This window comes from Limulus polyphemus, unplaced genomic scaffold (assembly GCF_000517525.1).
Source record: "Limulus polyphemus unplaced genomic scaffold, Limulus_polyphemus-2.1.2 Scaffold986, whole genome shotgun sequence".
In the NCBI taxonomy this organism is placed as follows: domain Eukaryota; kingdom Metazoa; phylum Arthropoda; class Merostomata; order Xiphosura; family Limulidae; genus Limulus; species Limulus polyphemus.
In genome coordinates, this window is record NW_013666596.1 from 81,451 (window position 1) to 98,477 (window position 17,027).

The 17,027-nt window shown below is 33.4% G+C and overlaps 1 protein-coding gene across 1 annotated transcript in view; it reads right to left on the minus strand.

The window, feature by feature from the left end:
- LOC106461560 (neuropilin and tolloid-like protein 2) overlaps positions 1–17,027 on the minus strand; it is a 48,534-nt gene that overhangs the window by 4,171 nt on the left and 27,336 nt on the right. Inside the window, exon 7 of the mRNA XM_022388551.1 lies at positions 8,272–8,397. Coding sequence (XP_022244259.1) covers positions 8,272–8,397 — 126 coding nt within the window. The remainder of the gene's footprint in view (positions 1–8,271; positions 8,398–17,027) is intronic.

Below are 17,027 nucleotides of genomic sequence, written 5' to 3' on the forward strand. Positions count from 1 at the left end.
AAAAGTTGTATTCAATAGACCAATGCGTGGTACGATGTTCACTAAACAAGCATAGCCGACCCTTGGTAAACTTATAGCCCTGCGAACTTTGCATTCGGCGCCTCTTCCCCTGTAAAATTGACAAGAACTACTAATATTGGTTTTGGCGACTTGTGCGGGGTATACATCGCCCGCCCCAAGGGCCGGCCCTGGTAACAAGATTAAATCAACAGTTTGAGGCCACCTGTCATTGTTAAACAATATACAGCTTTTTAAATATACAAGAGCCTCATACAAAATTACATTAATTATTAATTGTTCTTATTCTCAGACAGCTTAGCACCTAGTTACTTCTGTAATAGTGTCCGTTTCAGTAGATTTCTCCAGAAATAATTAAATTGGGTAAGAAGACTCACGTCGTCAGTTCAGTTCCCTCAGGTTCTTCAGCCAACTTGTCTGAAGATTTGTACAGTGATTCAATATCAGTATCTAGCATATTTTCCCTTCAGAGACAGTTACATTGCGTATACCTCCTATACTGATGACAGAGTCACAAACTAATCTTTGGGTCACGTTCTCACTTCAGCTTCCTTGTTCATAGAAAAGAAAAACTCTTTCCGCCCAGAAGATAGAACCAGTAAGAGTTGTACAGTATACAGTGACAGAAGGTCAAATAATACATCTACTTTTTTTTATTTTTATAATTAAAGTTTTAAACTCTTCAAATCCAACGATCTGGATGTTTTTTGTGAAGCTGTATAACTGGTGACATCACAGTCCTGTTCCATAACTCTACTACAATTAAGTAGAGTTGTTAGTACCTTCTTGAAATTATTTCTGCAAGTGCCAGCACTCAAAACCACGATAAAGGGGTTTAAAGACGACAAGGAGTAGGATAATAAGCATTCTGTAACGACTTTCGGCAGTAGTTTTACTAAGAAATCTTTGCATTCCATTTTGAAATGCGTGGTTCTCTATAGCTTTTTGACTTTACATCCTTTAACGATTTCTTAGCTGAGAAGCCAATGTTAATTTGGTTGTATATTTACTGGTTCTTGCTATCAGAGACAACGATTCAAATAAGCTTGTCAAGAGAGTTAGCTTTCAAGAAGACTTTTTTCTTAATGAGTCATTTCATCAAATACTTTATCACAGATCATCACGTAAAAAGGAAACCATTGGCTAGTCTGTTTGACACAGGGCCAGGAACGGCTGAAACTACCCAGCAATACACTTGATGAAGAGCAACTTACGTTTGATAAACTGTCCTCCACAACCTAACATATTATTTCATAAGACTCGTTTTGAGGTTTTGAAATGTCATTGAACTTCACAGCTTTGATATAATTCATAAGATTGTCCAAAACCCGAGTTGTTCTTTCATACACACAGGGACATTTCCTAGATGTCTGTGATTAACAAACTTGTGGTAAATTATAATCTTGACAAAATAGTCTAGTCAAGCAGAAAAGTCTTTGAATAGATAACACAAGAAAATGTGATGACAACTTCCAATTAGGTGCTGAGGCTACAGTTTTAAAACTGTTGTGAACAACACTTCATCCACAAGATCCTATGTTTAGAAGGTGGGTTTCGTAGTAATTTCTGAGCTGGATTTTGAGTATCATGGAACTTTCGATAATTATAATCTGCACTATGTCTGGAGTATTGAGTATTGTAAAGTGATCTACCATACCTCCAGCTATTGTATGACCTGCAAAAAATGGGGTTTTGAATGATTAAAGCTAGGAAGTATGGAGATGAATCAATTACTTCGTAAGCTATATGTGTATGTTACGGATATTAAATATACATACATAGAGGGTTGGATACGATATACGAAAATAATATTGGTCCGATGGTGGATTTATTTATTTTTAACTTCTTTTGCTACATGATTGTACATTTTGTTGTAATAGTTTTTGAGTTTCACTTTTAATAGTTTGGTTTGCTTTCTCTCTATATATATACATATAGAAAATCAATACTCAAACAGTCAAGCAATACAAAATCAGAAGGAAGGACTGCGATAAAACCAGCAAATCCAAACCTGTGATAAATAACATCCAAATGAACAAAAACAAGCCCAAACAAAAGTAAAAAAAAAAGCCATATATTAACTTACCCTATTTTAATAGTAATGTGCCATACTCTTCTGTTATAAGTATTACAACATCGCAATTATTCAGATTTTGTAAAATCTGTAATAAATTACAGTATTTCTTTATTAATGTTGAAATATTAATGCAGAAATTAATATTCAATGGATTTAATAAAGAAACTTTGAATAAAATTATTAAAATATTCTGTGATAAATATAAGAACATATTAAAGAAATATAAAGAAGTAAACATTAAGGAGATTTTGCTGATAGTTTCCAATTAGTATTTTTGTTTTAATAAGATCATTTAAACAACTTGGCACTACTTGTATGCGGATGAACACCTCATCGCATACAAAGGCTTGTGTAGAGTCTAAAAATTGGTAGTTACAGTGGACTTAACTGGTGGTGTTTGGGAGTTATACTAGTTAGTTTAGATAACTTAACTGGTGGTGTTTGGGAGTTATACTAGTTAGTTTAGATAACTTGTTTGTGATGTTATACATGTATAATTTGTCTACTGTGCTACTAATTAGTGCTTTACTACTACGATGGGGCTGGAATGCCAACCTTAGGAGGTAAATTTATCTTACTTACCCCAAAGTGGTTGTACCTTACTTTTTATTTCTAGATTTTTTTATTTTACTTTGTAGAGCAGTCACCTTCCCACAACTGTCTGCTGGCAGTGAAGGGTGATAAAGATGTGGGACGTTGTGGGCTAGAGAACCCACATCTCGCTCTCCTAATTTCTAATTTTGTTTATTTTTTGAATTTCTTCATGTGAGACTAGCGAACGGAGGTTAAAACTGATAGACGGTGTATCACCACCGCAATGTGGGTTCTACTTTCGCAGTCACCTCCAAAATCCAGGGCACATTTTATATCCCACATTATAGCCTGTACCCTGGGGTCCTTTTGATTTGTGCAGCTTCTTTTTTTTTTACTTTTTTGGGCTTGTTTTTGTTCATAAGCATTTCAAATAAGCATTACGTAAGCATTGATAGAATTGCCACTGTCGGTCCTAGTTGTCAACTTGATGTCATAACGGATAATGCCTGTGGTAATAGCACCCAAGCGCGTTGGGGGATATCCCATCTATCGGACAAAATCCAAACGCTGATGTTAAACTAGTCAGCTATCATGGAAATCAATTAAGGGTACGGAACTGAGTGCTTACATCCACAACGTCTCAACTCCTACAGCCTTTCACTGCCTGCAGCCAGTTGAGGGAAGGCAGTTACCCTTAGAGTTCTTAAAGTAGAAATAAAAAACATCCTAAAATTTCTACTATGTGAAACTCCCACCCTTACAAAAAGATATTAAGTGGAACTACATGATCTTAAAAAAGAACTGCAAACCCATCTTTAATAGATCTTATGTAACCAACCTCCTCTCTACCTTACCGAATCCATAAAAGTGTTCAAGAAAATATTTTTCCATTAAAATCACTTCTACCTATAGTTAGTCTTAAATATAATAAACCTATAGGACCTCTTCACTTTAACTACCAAAAATTATCTGAAGAATTTAATCCAACAGAAGTCGGCAAATTGCCTTGTAACTGTAGTAATAGCGTTTTTCAAGGACTTTTTTCATAATCATATTGTTACAGGTAATTTACAGATTATCAAGAACAAGGAATTAAGATCAATATTGGAGAAAGGCACGAAATTTAGAATTTTAAAAAAAAGATACAAAATGTGAAATTTCAAAAGATTTGGAAAAAATATTGATAATTATATTTTTAAAATAAGTAAAAAAATTGTAATATTCTTAATGTTTCTTTTTTGAATAGAAATTATATTTTATTACTTCCATAAAAAAATCAATTAATAATTTTAAATTTATCTCAATATAAAATAGATATTTCTTTCAATGTCTTTAAAAATATAATAAACAAGTTTAAGAACAATTTATTATTAGCCCGATTGATAAAACAGGATGTAATTTTAGCTTTGTGTGTCAAAAATTATACGCACAAATTTTAATTAATGAAATTAATACTACAAGTACATTTACAAAAAGTACTTTAAAGAAAAAATACTATTATTACTAATTTAAATAAAGCCATTAAAAATGTAATATACATACAAATTATTCTTGTTCTAACTTACCATTTTTATATGCAATTCCAAAATTGCATAACAATCCCCGTTAAGTTCAGATTCATTACAAATTCTTTAAATAAAGTTACTAAATCTGTTTCTATTGTACTCAATTATATTCTAGATGTCTTATTTAAATAATAAAAAAACTGTTATGAAATAATCCGAATAATTATTTTTGGATTATTAAAAATAACATTCAGTCTTGGAATGTTTAAATAATTCAAATTATTCAATAACAGTCAACTCTCTCTATATAGCACTGCACTATATACTAAAATAGATCTGAAGGATTTAGTCAGAGTATTCAATGACTTGTTCGATAATTTTGTAAATACAGAAATAAGCACTCCCAAATTTAAATTTACTAAAGCCCAATGTATAAATATACATCACTTCTGTGTTTATAATAGTTATATTACTTTCAATGAACAAGTATATAAACAAACAGTGGGTATTCCTACGGGAGAGAACTTCTCTTAATATATGGCCAATTTGTATTTGTTATTTTATGAAAACTCATTTCTGAAACAAGTATTAAATCTTAATTTCTACATCTACACCTTCCGTTACATAGATGATATGATCTCCATAAATAACTTCAATTTTTTACACCAAACGTAATATATCCGAAAGAACTTGTAACAGAAAAAAACAATAGTAATGATGTTCATGCTAATTATTTAGATTTAGACATTAATTTGTAGAAGGTACAATGAGGTTGAGTATTTTCATTAAAAGAAGGGAATTTAATTTATACCCATCCCCAATAGTGTTATTCCATGTATAATGTTAAAAGGTATTATTATATCTCGGTTAAAAAGGTTTTTAAATAGTCTGTAACAATAGTCATTCTTTTATGGATAATGTTTTATCATTCATAAATAAACTGAAAAATAATGGATATAAAGACTGGCAATTAAATAAATTCTTTAAACCTTTTTTTAATAATAAATACAAAAATATTTTTTAAAAGTAAACTTTCGATTATGGAAAATACTTTACATTAGTTACTTAGGTATATAAGTAGCTAACTTTGAAAATATAACTTTATTCAGGACATAGGGACGGAAAGATGATGTTTAAGTTGTTTAGCCTGTCTCGGTTTTCCCGTGTTATACTTGAGTAAATCTTCAAGGGAAAGAGAGAAGGTTGGGTTTCCAGTTCTTTTTAAGATCATTTAGTTCCATTTAATATCTTTTCGTAAGGGTGGAGGTTGGGAGTTTCACATAGTAGACATCTTAGGGGTGGTTTCATTTCTACCTTAAGAACTCTAAGGCTGCAGACAGTCAAAGGCTGTAGGAGTTGAGATGTTATAGGTGTAAGCAGTCAGTCCCGTACCTTTAATTGGTTTTCCATGATAGCTGACTAGCTTAACATCAGCGTTTGGATGTTGTCTGATAGATGGGATATCCCCAACACATTTGGGTGCTATTACCACAGGCATTATCCGTTATGATATGAAGTTGACAACTAGGACCGATAATGGCAATTCTACCAATGCTTCTGTAATGCTTATTTTATATTAAGCTCATTATAGTTTCATAGTGTTTATTTTAATCGCCTGTTAATTATTGTAACTAATATATCTATTATTGTTGCTCCATATTTATAACATCGATAAACAGTCGCAGGCTCTATTTATATCTTTCAAAAAATCTACACGCCTGGTGACATCTTTATTGATGCAATAGAAAATGTGTCATGTCACATTTTCATTTTGCCATCTGAATCAAACTTTATACCTATGTTGATCAATTTTGAAGAATTACATTAAATGTAATATCTTCAACAAAAATTCAATGTAGAATAAAAATGATCCCCAAACCCATCTTGTTCAATACCCAAATATAGATTTTCGACGCAATAAGAATGTTTGCATAGTCGTCCAAATTAATTAACTAATAATTAACTTACTAGGGAAATGCGAGTCAAAGTGACCAGCTGTAACTTTATTATCATTACTATCCTAGAACTTTACAAAAATATTCATCAACTGTGTTTTCTTATTTAAACTTTCATTAACTATCGGTAGAAATGGTCTTTGATTTTCTTCTTCAGTTCTGATATACAGTATTCATTGAGACCAAACAAACACATATAACATGCTTTCACTAAAGATTAAGAAAATTTAACAGCAATTTGGATTACCAGAAAATATCTGTCATGTTTGCTCACATGAACTGAAAGAAAGGTGGCTGAAGACAGTTTTTAAACTCCACCATTATGCAGTCTTCTACACATTAGTTTCCTTCTAAATTGAGCAACATCGTCATTACCTGTACTCGTGGCAAGAGCAGTAGTACCATCAGCAGAAGAGGCCTATTATTCTTGGTTGTTGGCTTTCTTCAGGCTGGGATTGGTAGATTTCACAAAACATTTAGATATTCTGAATGGCTCACTGCAACACTTCATGTTAGCTGTGAGTTTATCACTTTTCATAGGTGGTTTTAGAGCGCTTTCACTCATCACGCCGATATAGAATACCCTGTTACAGGCACTGCACATGGCTTGGTGTTTTGTCGGAGTTAAACGCCTGTAAACACTTGCTATATTCAGATCTTGTCAGGCAAATGGGCTGAAAAAACCCATTTGCCAATTTTTATAAATCTGTTATCAATAACTCTGTTGAAAATACGATTTGCTTGACACTTCTTAAATCCAATATGGCGACTATGTAAACATACGATCGTTTGGATATATTTACACTCCTATCAGGCTAGTCTACTTATAAAATCTAACAGTTCCAAGCCACTAGTACAAGAATAATCCATTACAGAAAGGAGTATAATCAATTTGGGTTAAAAGAATTATGTAAACGGATATCGAGATCTTTTTATAAACTACAAATGAGAGATAAAATGTTGAAGAAAGTATATTTTCAAGACTAAGTAAAAATAAAACCAGCCATCCTGAAACATTTTTCAGTGCCTTATCAAAATTCAAGCATTTTTTTTTATTGCAAAGCTAAATTCTAAGCACTTTCAAGTTTGTGCGCACCCTGTACAAAGCTGAACTAGCCACAAGTGTTAAGGGTACACCCCTAGTTACCTCACTAACAGTTAAGTCTTACTATAAAGTTAGTTGCTATAATTTGAAACGGTATTGAAAAATAGAATAAATGAGAATCACTCGATACGTTCATATAAATGTCAACAGTATATTATTCATTTACAGTTAAAGTTGATTTGCACGTTTTCCTAACAATAATTCTGCTTTTTTTTTCAAATCAAATTTATTAAAAGCATTACGTTGCAAATACTATCACCTTCACAGACATTTTTACAAAAAAACTATTTATAATAATCCTAACCATTTTTGTGCAATAAAATATTTTACATATTCATTTGCCATATTTAATTTCATTGTGAAGTATTATAATATGAAGTGATAAATTAGCAATGGTTATAAAAACTATAATTTGATAATTCAAACTGGGTAAAAAAACTGCAAAATATTTTAGCTTATGTTACTTTGAATGGATTCGTAAGGGAAATATTTACAAAGAGATAACAAAGGACAAACTTGTACTAGGTCGTGTAGCCCTATCATTAAACAGTGAAAAAAAAAGAGACTTTAACAGTCCTTCTCAAACAGATTGAACAACAATTTTATACACTTCACGAAATAAGATCTAGGATAATTAAACTATTCGATATCGTGGGATTTTAAGAGTTACATTCATATAGAGACGCTACCTATCAAAAGAGCGATTCTTCTTACTCTGAACCAAGATTTAAGGCTAGGGATGAAAAGAAAACAATAATACAGTCTCCCGGTGGGATAGCAGTAAGTCTACGGACTTACAATGCTAAAATCCGGGGTTCGATTTCCCGCTGTGGACACAGGAGGTAACTCATTGTGGCTTTGCTCTAAAACACACATACACACACAAACACATACAAATATTTAAAAACATGAATAACTATATTACCGAGTGTTATCACTAATCCAAAATCAAAGATACAAATGTAAAGTGTCCAAAATCCTGGTCGTTTGCATGAAAGAAATATGTAACTTTGTAAGAAAAAAACGTCAATAATCCCCTTACCAAAGCGATTATTTCACTAATGACTCACCACTTACCAACAGAACATATGGTGTCCTCCTCGTCATACCGATATTTACAGTTGAAGTGCCCATTACATTTCAGGGATTTCTCAATACACGTTCCATCTCCACAATTGAATTCTACGGATTCATCACAATGTTCTGAATGGGAAGAAAGCAGAAGATTTATTCTAGCTAAAAATTAATTTATTTTTGATATTTACGCTGCTATAAATTGCACATTTTTAGTTCGTGCTTTATTACTAGACTCCCAGCTTTGATATCATATAGAACCTAACAACTTTGACCAAATTTGAGCCTATAAGTTTTTATACTAGCAGGAACCTACGAGATTTGATACCGGCCAGAACTCCTAATCCAAACAATATATTAGTTTGGAACTATCAGCCTTAATACCACACAAAACTTCTACTCGTAAGAATATATTAGTTTGAAACTATCAGCCTTAATACCCCACAGAACTTCCACTCGTAACAAAGCTTCAGTCTGAGTCTATAAAACTTTGGTACTAAGCATAGTAACCAACAAAACCAGTATGTGGGTTTATACATCAGCCTTAGATTTATAGCTTATTCCGTCGTAAATGTAATATGGGATTAAATGTGTGGATTATTATTTTTTGAACGACCATTATTTATGGTGTTATGGTTAACGATGCAAGCTGCATATGGAATGTCCACGGTTCGAAATGTGATGCCACTAAACACACTCCATAGGTGCGTTATGAAAGTGACAGTCAATTACGTTATTCGATTCAAACAGCTGGACAAATCCATTGTGGTGACAGATGCTGCTGTCTGGCTGCCCTTCCCCTGATCTGTAATCACAAATAAGGGACGCTGTAACCTGAACTTTAACTTATGTACACATAAAATGTCATTCAGGTTGAAGATTTCAATTCCTCGCAACAAGAACAAAGAAAGTAAAATCCTGTAATACTTAGAAGTTATTGATAATTAATGACATATTCAGTAAAAGATGTATGACACACGTTACCTAAATTATGTCGATGCTAGTAGTTGAATTAAAACTTTTTTTAATAGAACTCTAGAATTGGAAAACTATTTATGCACCAAACAGTTTAGTTATAGGATCCCTAATAACATGGGAACTACACATAAGACATAAACAAAAACCAACAATATTGCATTTAATAACACTTATTGTTGCTGGGTCTTCAATATATTTTACACAGAATATCAGTGATTTCAAGAATTTTCCTTGGTCAGTTCTCTATAATGAAAGCTGTAACTGGAAAGAAAATACAGTATTTCACATATTATTATTGTTCAATATGTAGACCCTTAGAGTGAACTGTGTAAAAACATATCGGTAATTTTGGGGGGTTCAGACAGTATATAAGTGTGCAGTTAAGCGCAATAGTTCTTTAAAATGCGCATTATAACACGGATATAAAATTTATCACGATATTTTGGCGGTTTCTTTTTTGGAATAAACTAAAGTTGTGGATATTAAGAATTACATTTAATAAAATTAACAAAAATACTTTTATTGTGAGAGATTTAATTAAGAAATAGATATTAAATTTGTTTGTAGTTAAACATAAAGCTACACACTGGGCTATCTGTGCTCTGCCCACCATGAGTATCGAAACCCGGTTCGTAGCAGTGCGAGTTCGCAGATATACCGTTGTGCCGCTGGGGGGGGGGGGGGACATTTGAATAAATACTTTCCATACCTCAACACAGAGCAACGGTTGTTCTAAAAACAACTAACATGCCACCTATTGGCCAAATCTTTAAAATAACTGTTTTAGGGGATTTTTTTTTGTTTGTTGTTAAGCGCAATGCCACACAGTGAGCTATCTCTGCCCACCGCGAATATGAAAATCCAGTTTTTAACAATGTAAGTCCTCAAACTTACCACTGAGCCACCAGAGGGCGTTTTCGAGGGAAGAATTTTGTTTTGAAATTAACGTTTAACTTGAAATAAAATTAACGTTTAACTTGAAATGAAGTTTAATTTACTTTTATCAAAAAAGAAACAACTGGAGCACAATCTAAAGTAACTTATTAAACGTAGTACTAGATGGCGCAGTGCTAGACAAAGGTGTGTTTATTTGTTGAATTTCGTGCAAATCAACTCGACATATATCTGCACTAGCCGTCCCTAATTGAGAAGCGATGGACTAGAGGGAAGACAGCTAGTCAACACCACCCACTGCTAACTCTTGAGCTAGTCTTTACCAGTGGACTATCACATCGTAATGCCCTCACGGCTGAAAGGGCAAGCATGTTTGGTGAGAAGATTCGAACCTGCGACCCACAAACCATGAGTTGAGAGCGCTAACCACCAGGAAATACCAGGCCTGCTTCACAAAAAAAATAAATGTTTCGTGCATTTTTAGATCAAGAAAAAAGTTTCAACAAATTATTATTAAACTATTATACTAAACCGATTAGAGAAATCATAAATTATAATGGTTCCAATTCTATGATATCCTACCATTTTCATTAAAGTGTTTTATTAAAAGATCTTTGGCGTGAGAAGTAAGCCGAACTACGACGTTTTCACAAATGATAATATGCTTGTCTTAATTTGTGTATTTAATACGCATTCACATCGATACGCAAAATTTGAGCAAACGTGAAAAAAGTCGATTTAATTATACTAAAATTCCCAGAAAACTATAAATAAAAACTATTGCAGCAACGGGATTTATGACTATAATTATCCCTGGTTGCATTTGTTAACTCTAAGATTTATTAAACTTAAATAGTTTCTTATAATTTTCAAACTTGCATGTTTTTAATTTATGACAAATAATTTTCACAATAAAGAATATATAAGGTTGGGTACGATATATTAAAACGATTTTAAATTGCAAATCAGCAAGTTACGTGACAATCGCATCACATATAAAGTCGCGGTGGAATGGCGTATACCAGAATTGCATTTTGACTGTTTAGCATTCGTAGGTATTATGATGTTAGTAAAAATTGATTGCTTTTGGAAAGAGTATGCAACAGCTTTCTCCGATACAAAATATTCGTACATCCAGATCACAAAGATGTATTCAGTACGGGGATCAGAAATTTCCAATTCGGGGATATTCCTTGTTCTCAATGGCATTAAAAAGCAAAGGAATATGGATCAACTTAGGAAACTAGGACCATTCAGAAAGAGATCTGCAAGAAATTATAATCAAAGGCATCATGTTGAAACAGATGAGAATTCATGAACACAATGGCCAATGGCCAAAACCGTCCTAGTGCTCTAGGTAACACTATGCAGTATAATCAAGAAGGATATCTGTCTCGAAACGAGGCCAACAGGGTATTGGTTCACCAAGATATGGCTTTCACTCATACCACAAGGAGCTAGAAAATGAAACGAGTAGTCATGCTATTCCATACAAAGACACACCAATAAAGTCCTGACGCAACGGCTATGGGCTTCAGTATAATCGTATTGTTGAAACGGGCACCGGGAAACCATCGTATTCGAACCTGGGATAGATTACGGAAAGCTGTCAGGGAGGAGTGGTGTGCTTCGGACATGACAGTATTCCGACGGAGCCTATTGCAATAGAAACTTCGCTGCAGGTCTGATGTCCGGACAATATTTTGTACTTTTAAACTGATCAAATTAATAATACAAATGGTAAAGGAATATTTTTAAGTAAGCTTTCTAAATATAGTTATATTTGTTTTTATACGACACTGATCACTGTATGACCTATAGGCAAAATTGGTTGAACATCTAATTTCAAGAACCGCCTTCATTATTGATTAAGCTTGAATCCCCGAACCTAGCGGTCTTCATAGTCTTCATACCAGACTGGAGAAATTTTAGTAAGTAAACATTCTTTTTCTTTATCAAATAATGTTGATGCGACACAGGAAATTGAATTCCTTTCATCTTTTATTTTTTAAAGCCTGGAGAATTTACTTTAGCTTATCTGATGACTTTTGATGTAACAATGGGCGAAGTTTTCTATTATCTTGGTGAGTGGTATTTTTTACTTATTCTTGCTTTTCTTTCATTTTCAGTATGTATTAAAACACGGATGATGACGATCACAAACTTATTTTCATGCATGCTTTTAATTCTTCATTTAATTTTACAAATTGGATTTGTGGATGTTATTAACTTATCGATGAAAAACAACGAACAGAAAATCATAGGTATAGCTAATTTTTAATCTAGATTAAATAATCTTTGAGTCGATAATAATCTACCAAATAAAATGTACGGCGTTTACTTAAGTCCGTGAAAAAAAAAAGAAAACATTGATTCAGTTTCAGTTTCTTATAAGAAAGAAAAAACACACACCATAGAAACAGCAATGCAAATGCCTTTTTTAAACTTGCCTTGGAATGGGATTTTCGCAAAAAACAGATAGGTCAACAATTTCGAAAATAGTTCTAGAGAAACTGTAATACGAGATCCTAGTAACATTCCATAAATTTCAAAGTGAATATCATATAAAGGGTGGGCCATTTACATCTGACACCATGTTATTTGATAATTCTAAGTTTAACTATAAATTTCAATAATTTTATTTTTTGTCTGTTACAAGTGAGCCCTTGAAGATTTGAATAATGCATCATCATGATGTGCCAACACGAATTAAATATGGCTTTGTTGTTGCAACTCGGAGAGCTTTCAGAAGGGAATTTCGACGTAGAGATGCTCCGTGTCGTACCACCAGTCTCCTTTTAGTTAAAAAAAGTTCGTGATGAGGGAAGTGTTTGTCCATCCAAGCACGTGAAACATCCTACAGAAGAAAACATCGCTGCAATACTTGCAGCAATTGGACGAAGTCCTAAGAAGTCGACCTGTCGCCTTTCAGCATAAAGTGGTGCTAACAGAACAAGTGTCAGACGTATACTCCATGATGATCTTCACCAAGTGGTGTTAACAGAAGAAGTGTCAGACGTATACTCCATGAGGATCTTCCCCAAGTGGTGCTAACAGAAGAAGTGTCAGACGTATACTCCATGAGGATCTTCCCCAAGTGGGGCTAACAGAACAAGTGTCAGCCGTATACTCCATGAGGATCTTCACCAAGTGGTGTTAACAGAACAAGTGTCGGACGTATACTCCATGAGTATCTTCACCAAGTGGTGCTAAGAATACAAGTGTCAGACGTATACTCCATGAGAATCTTCACCAAGTGGTGCTAACAGAACAAGTGTCGGACGCATACTCCATGAGTATCGTCACCAAGTGGTGTTAACAGAACAAGTGTCGGACGTATACTCCATGAGTATCTTCACCAAGTGGTGTTAACAGAACAAGTGTCAGACGTATACTCCACGAGGATCTTCACTAAGTGGTGTTAACAGAACAAGTGTCAGACGTATACTCCATGAGTATCTTCACCAAGTGGTGTTAACAGAACAAGTGTCAGACGTATATTACATGAGAATCTTCACCAGGTGGTGTTAACAGAACAAGTGTCAGACGTATACTCCGCGAGGATCTTCACTAAGTGGTGTTAACAGAACAAGTGTCAGACGTATACTCCGCGAGGATCTTCACTAAGTGGTGTTAACAGAACAAGTGTCAGACGTATACTCCATGAGTATCTTCACCAAGTGGTGTTAACAGAACAAGTGTCGGACGTATACTCCGCGAGGATCTTCACTAAGTGGTGTTAACAGAACAAGTGTCGGACGTATACTCTATGAGTATCTTCACATATGGCCTTACAAAATCCAAATTGTTCAGAAACTTGAAGATGCAGATTTTGAAAAGCGTACAACTTTTTCTCGTTGGCTTCTTGATAAATGTGAAGAATATGACAATTTCATTAATTGTTTGTTAATGACAGATGGACAGCATTTAAGAATATAATTTTTAAGAGGTAGACAATTTGTACTAAACTAACATGTCTAGACTTCACTGCAATATAATAACAACATGCTTTTTTTGGTTCAGCATTGTTGTATTACAAAAATAAATATGTCATATATAAATGGCCCACCCTGAATAAATGAATGAACTATAACATGAGCCTTAGTAACATACCATAACATGATTTTACAAGATATATATTACATAGAGGAAAACAGTACTAGATTATTTAAAACAGGTGTCTTAGTGACATGCCGTCATTAAAAAAAACAAAAAAACTTACAAAATGCCAAGAATTTCAAAGTAAAGCCACACATAAAAAATAGTTCTAGAGAAACCGTAACACAGCTCCTAGTAGCATGTCACGAATTTCAAAGTGGATATAGAATGAAACATAACACGGGTCTTTGTAACATGCTTTGATTTTCAAAGTTAATATTTTACGTAAAAGAAACCAGTTCTAGATTAATTGGCTTATTTTGAAGTTTGCACAAAGCTACTCGAGGGCTATCTGTGCTAGCCGTCTCTAATTTAGTAGTGATAGACTAGAGGGAATGCAGCTAGTTAACACCACTTATCGCCAACTCTTGAGCTACTCTTTTACAAACAGTGGGATTGACCCTCACTTATAACGCCCCACCGTACATGTGACGGGGATTCGAACCCGCAACACGCAGACTGCGAGTCGACTGCCCTAACCACCAGGTCATGCCAGGCCTAGATTAATTGTAACACGAGCCCTTTTAGCATCCCACAAATTTCAATGTAAAATTCATATATAAATTTTTATATATATATATTTAATTTTTATGTGGATATTTAAATCTCTATGGTTCGTCTTAAATTTATAGATATCAGTGATATTTATAGATATCATTTATAACCAAGCAAAACGGATTAAATAGAACTATTAAATATAACATTTCCGTCATGAATACACCAAGCGGAAGAAGTAAGAAGAGGAATCTCAAGGAAAGCCTCTTTGTCACAAACCCTTGTAAGTGAAGGAATAACATGTTTGGTTGCATGTCTTTATTACTTTCCTCTTGATAGTTGTGTGAATCGTACTTAGGTTTAGCAATCATGGATATTCTTGTTGATTTTCAATCTTGAGATTCAACTATGTAACTGAGTAACATAGTCACTATACCGAATTATCTCATTTATTTAATCAAGCTGTGGTTATTTGTTCGTTGAAAAGGACTACTCCCACATTCATACCATATTCAATCAAGCTGTGGTTATTTGTTCGTTGAAAAGGACTACTCCCACATTCATACCCCATACGAATGAAAACCTCACATTTAAATGATATTTCTGTCTTTCCTATTACGTATTTTCAAATAATAAGAAAAAATACCACGAAGAAAATTTCAAATCATCAAAAGTTTGAGAATGGAAGATGAGATATGAGATCTAAGAAATAAAAACTTTTAATCAACAAGCTTCAGTGTGGTGTGAAATTTCAAACGAATTGCACATGATTTTTGATCTCATCTTCAGAAATGGGATTAGCTTGGATGAACGGAATATTTCAAAGGATGAACATATGGAAGAAAAAAATACCAAGGCTACTTACTGTCGCCTCCAAACTATTTTAATACCAAGCTTTATTGACTTGTGAGATTTTAAAATAATAATAAATAGACTATTTCTTCAGTTTTGGGAAACACGAAACTTTAAGCAGAGTTCGGGATCTTCGTATTCTTTGAAACTGTTACAGAACACTCAGAAAGATAATATCCTTAACTTAATCAAGAAAATTTAAAAACATAAAAGAGAACAGTTCTTACCACTCATTAATAATGGTCTACAAGTGTTACTTAGAGGTGTATAATTTTAATGTTGTTGTTCCCACTGGGGTATTGGTGTTTAATAAGCGGTATAAATTTCAGAAAAATAAAGATAAGACAGAAAACCTAAAATTGATATTTTTAAATACCCTAGTAAAATGGTATTCATTCTTCACGTGACAGTATTTTAAAGGATATAGGGTATATATATTTCTTGGTTTAAAATAACATCAGATCTACGATGAACACTTGCTTAGCTTTAAAAAATGTGTTCATTGCGATCACAAGCTATTATAAGATCAAACTTAAAAAATAAATTAAATTCTAATTGCTGAAACGTGACATACACAAACTGCAGTGTTTTGTGTCTTTAGTCAAGCCTGGTATCATCAACTGTCAGTTCCACGATTAGTTTCGACCAAATAACTACCATGAATTTCTACCTGTGTCAAAAAAAATACATCAAGATTTTCCCACAAACGTTATTTGTATACTTGCATGAAATGACTACTTTAGGCGTGCAGAGTGAAACCAAATGAAGAACAGTGGGGTTACATTAACTTATAGCATTGTTAGAAAAGGAACTGTATGAAGCAAGTATGTTTTCTTTATTTGCATTTGCACTAAAATATTATATTCACTAATTGATGTCCTATATAACTATAGTTATTATCTTTACGATTTTTCAACAGAATTATTAAATTGAAAAGCTTATTTACTGGTGTCCTATATAAGGTTTGAGTACAGAAATTTTCTGTGAGGCATAATACACTATAATATACAACAATCAGAGTTCAACAGGACAAACATACCCAGCACAACACATTGATTTAGCAGGCCTATTATGAACAAAGTTATAAAATTGACAGAAACTGTACACGAGTAAAAAGCCACAAAGTATTAATTTAAAGAACTGAATCTGTATGCAATCAAACCACTTCAGCTTACAGAACAGATACTGTACAACAGGAAACATCCTACAAGTATATTAAAGAATAAAATGTTCATGCAATCAAAAACTGGATTAATGTACACAAACTGTACACCATGAAACAAAAAAATATATACAGCCTAACATCATGGATTAAATAATAGAAACTCAAATGAAATAACCTTAGGTTAAAGAACGAAACTATACAATCAATTATGTAACCG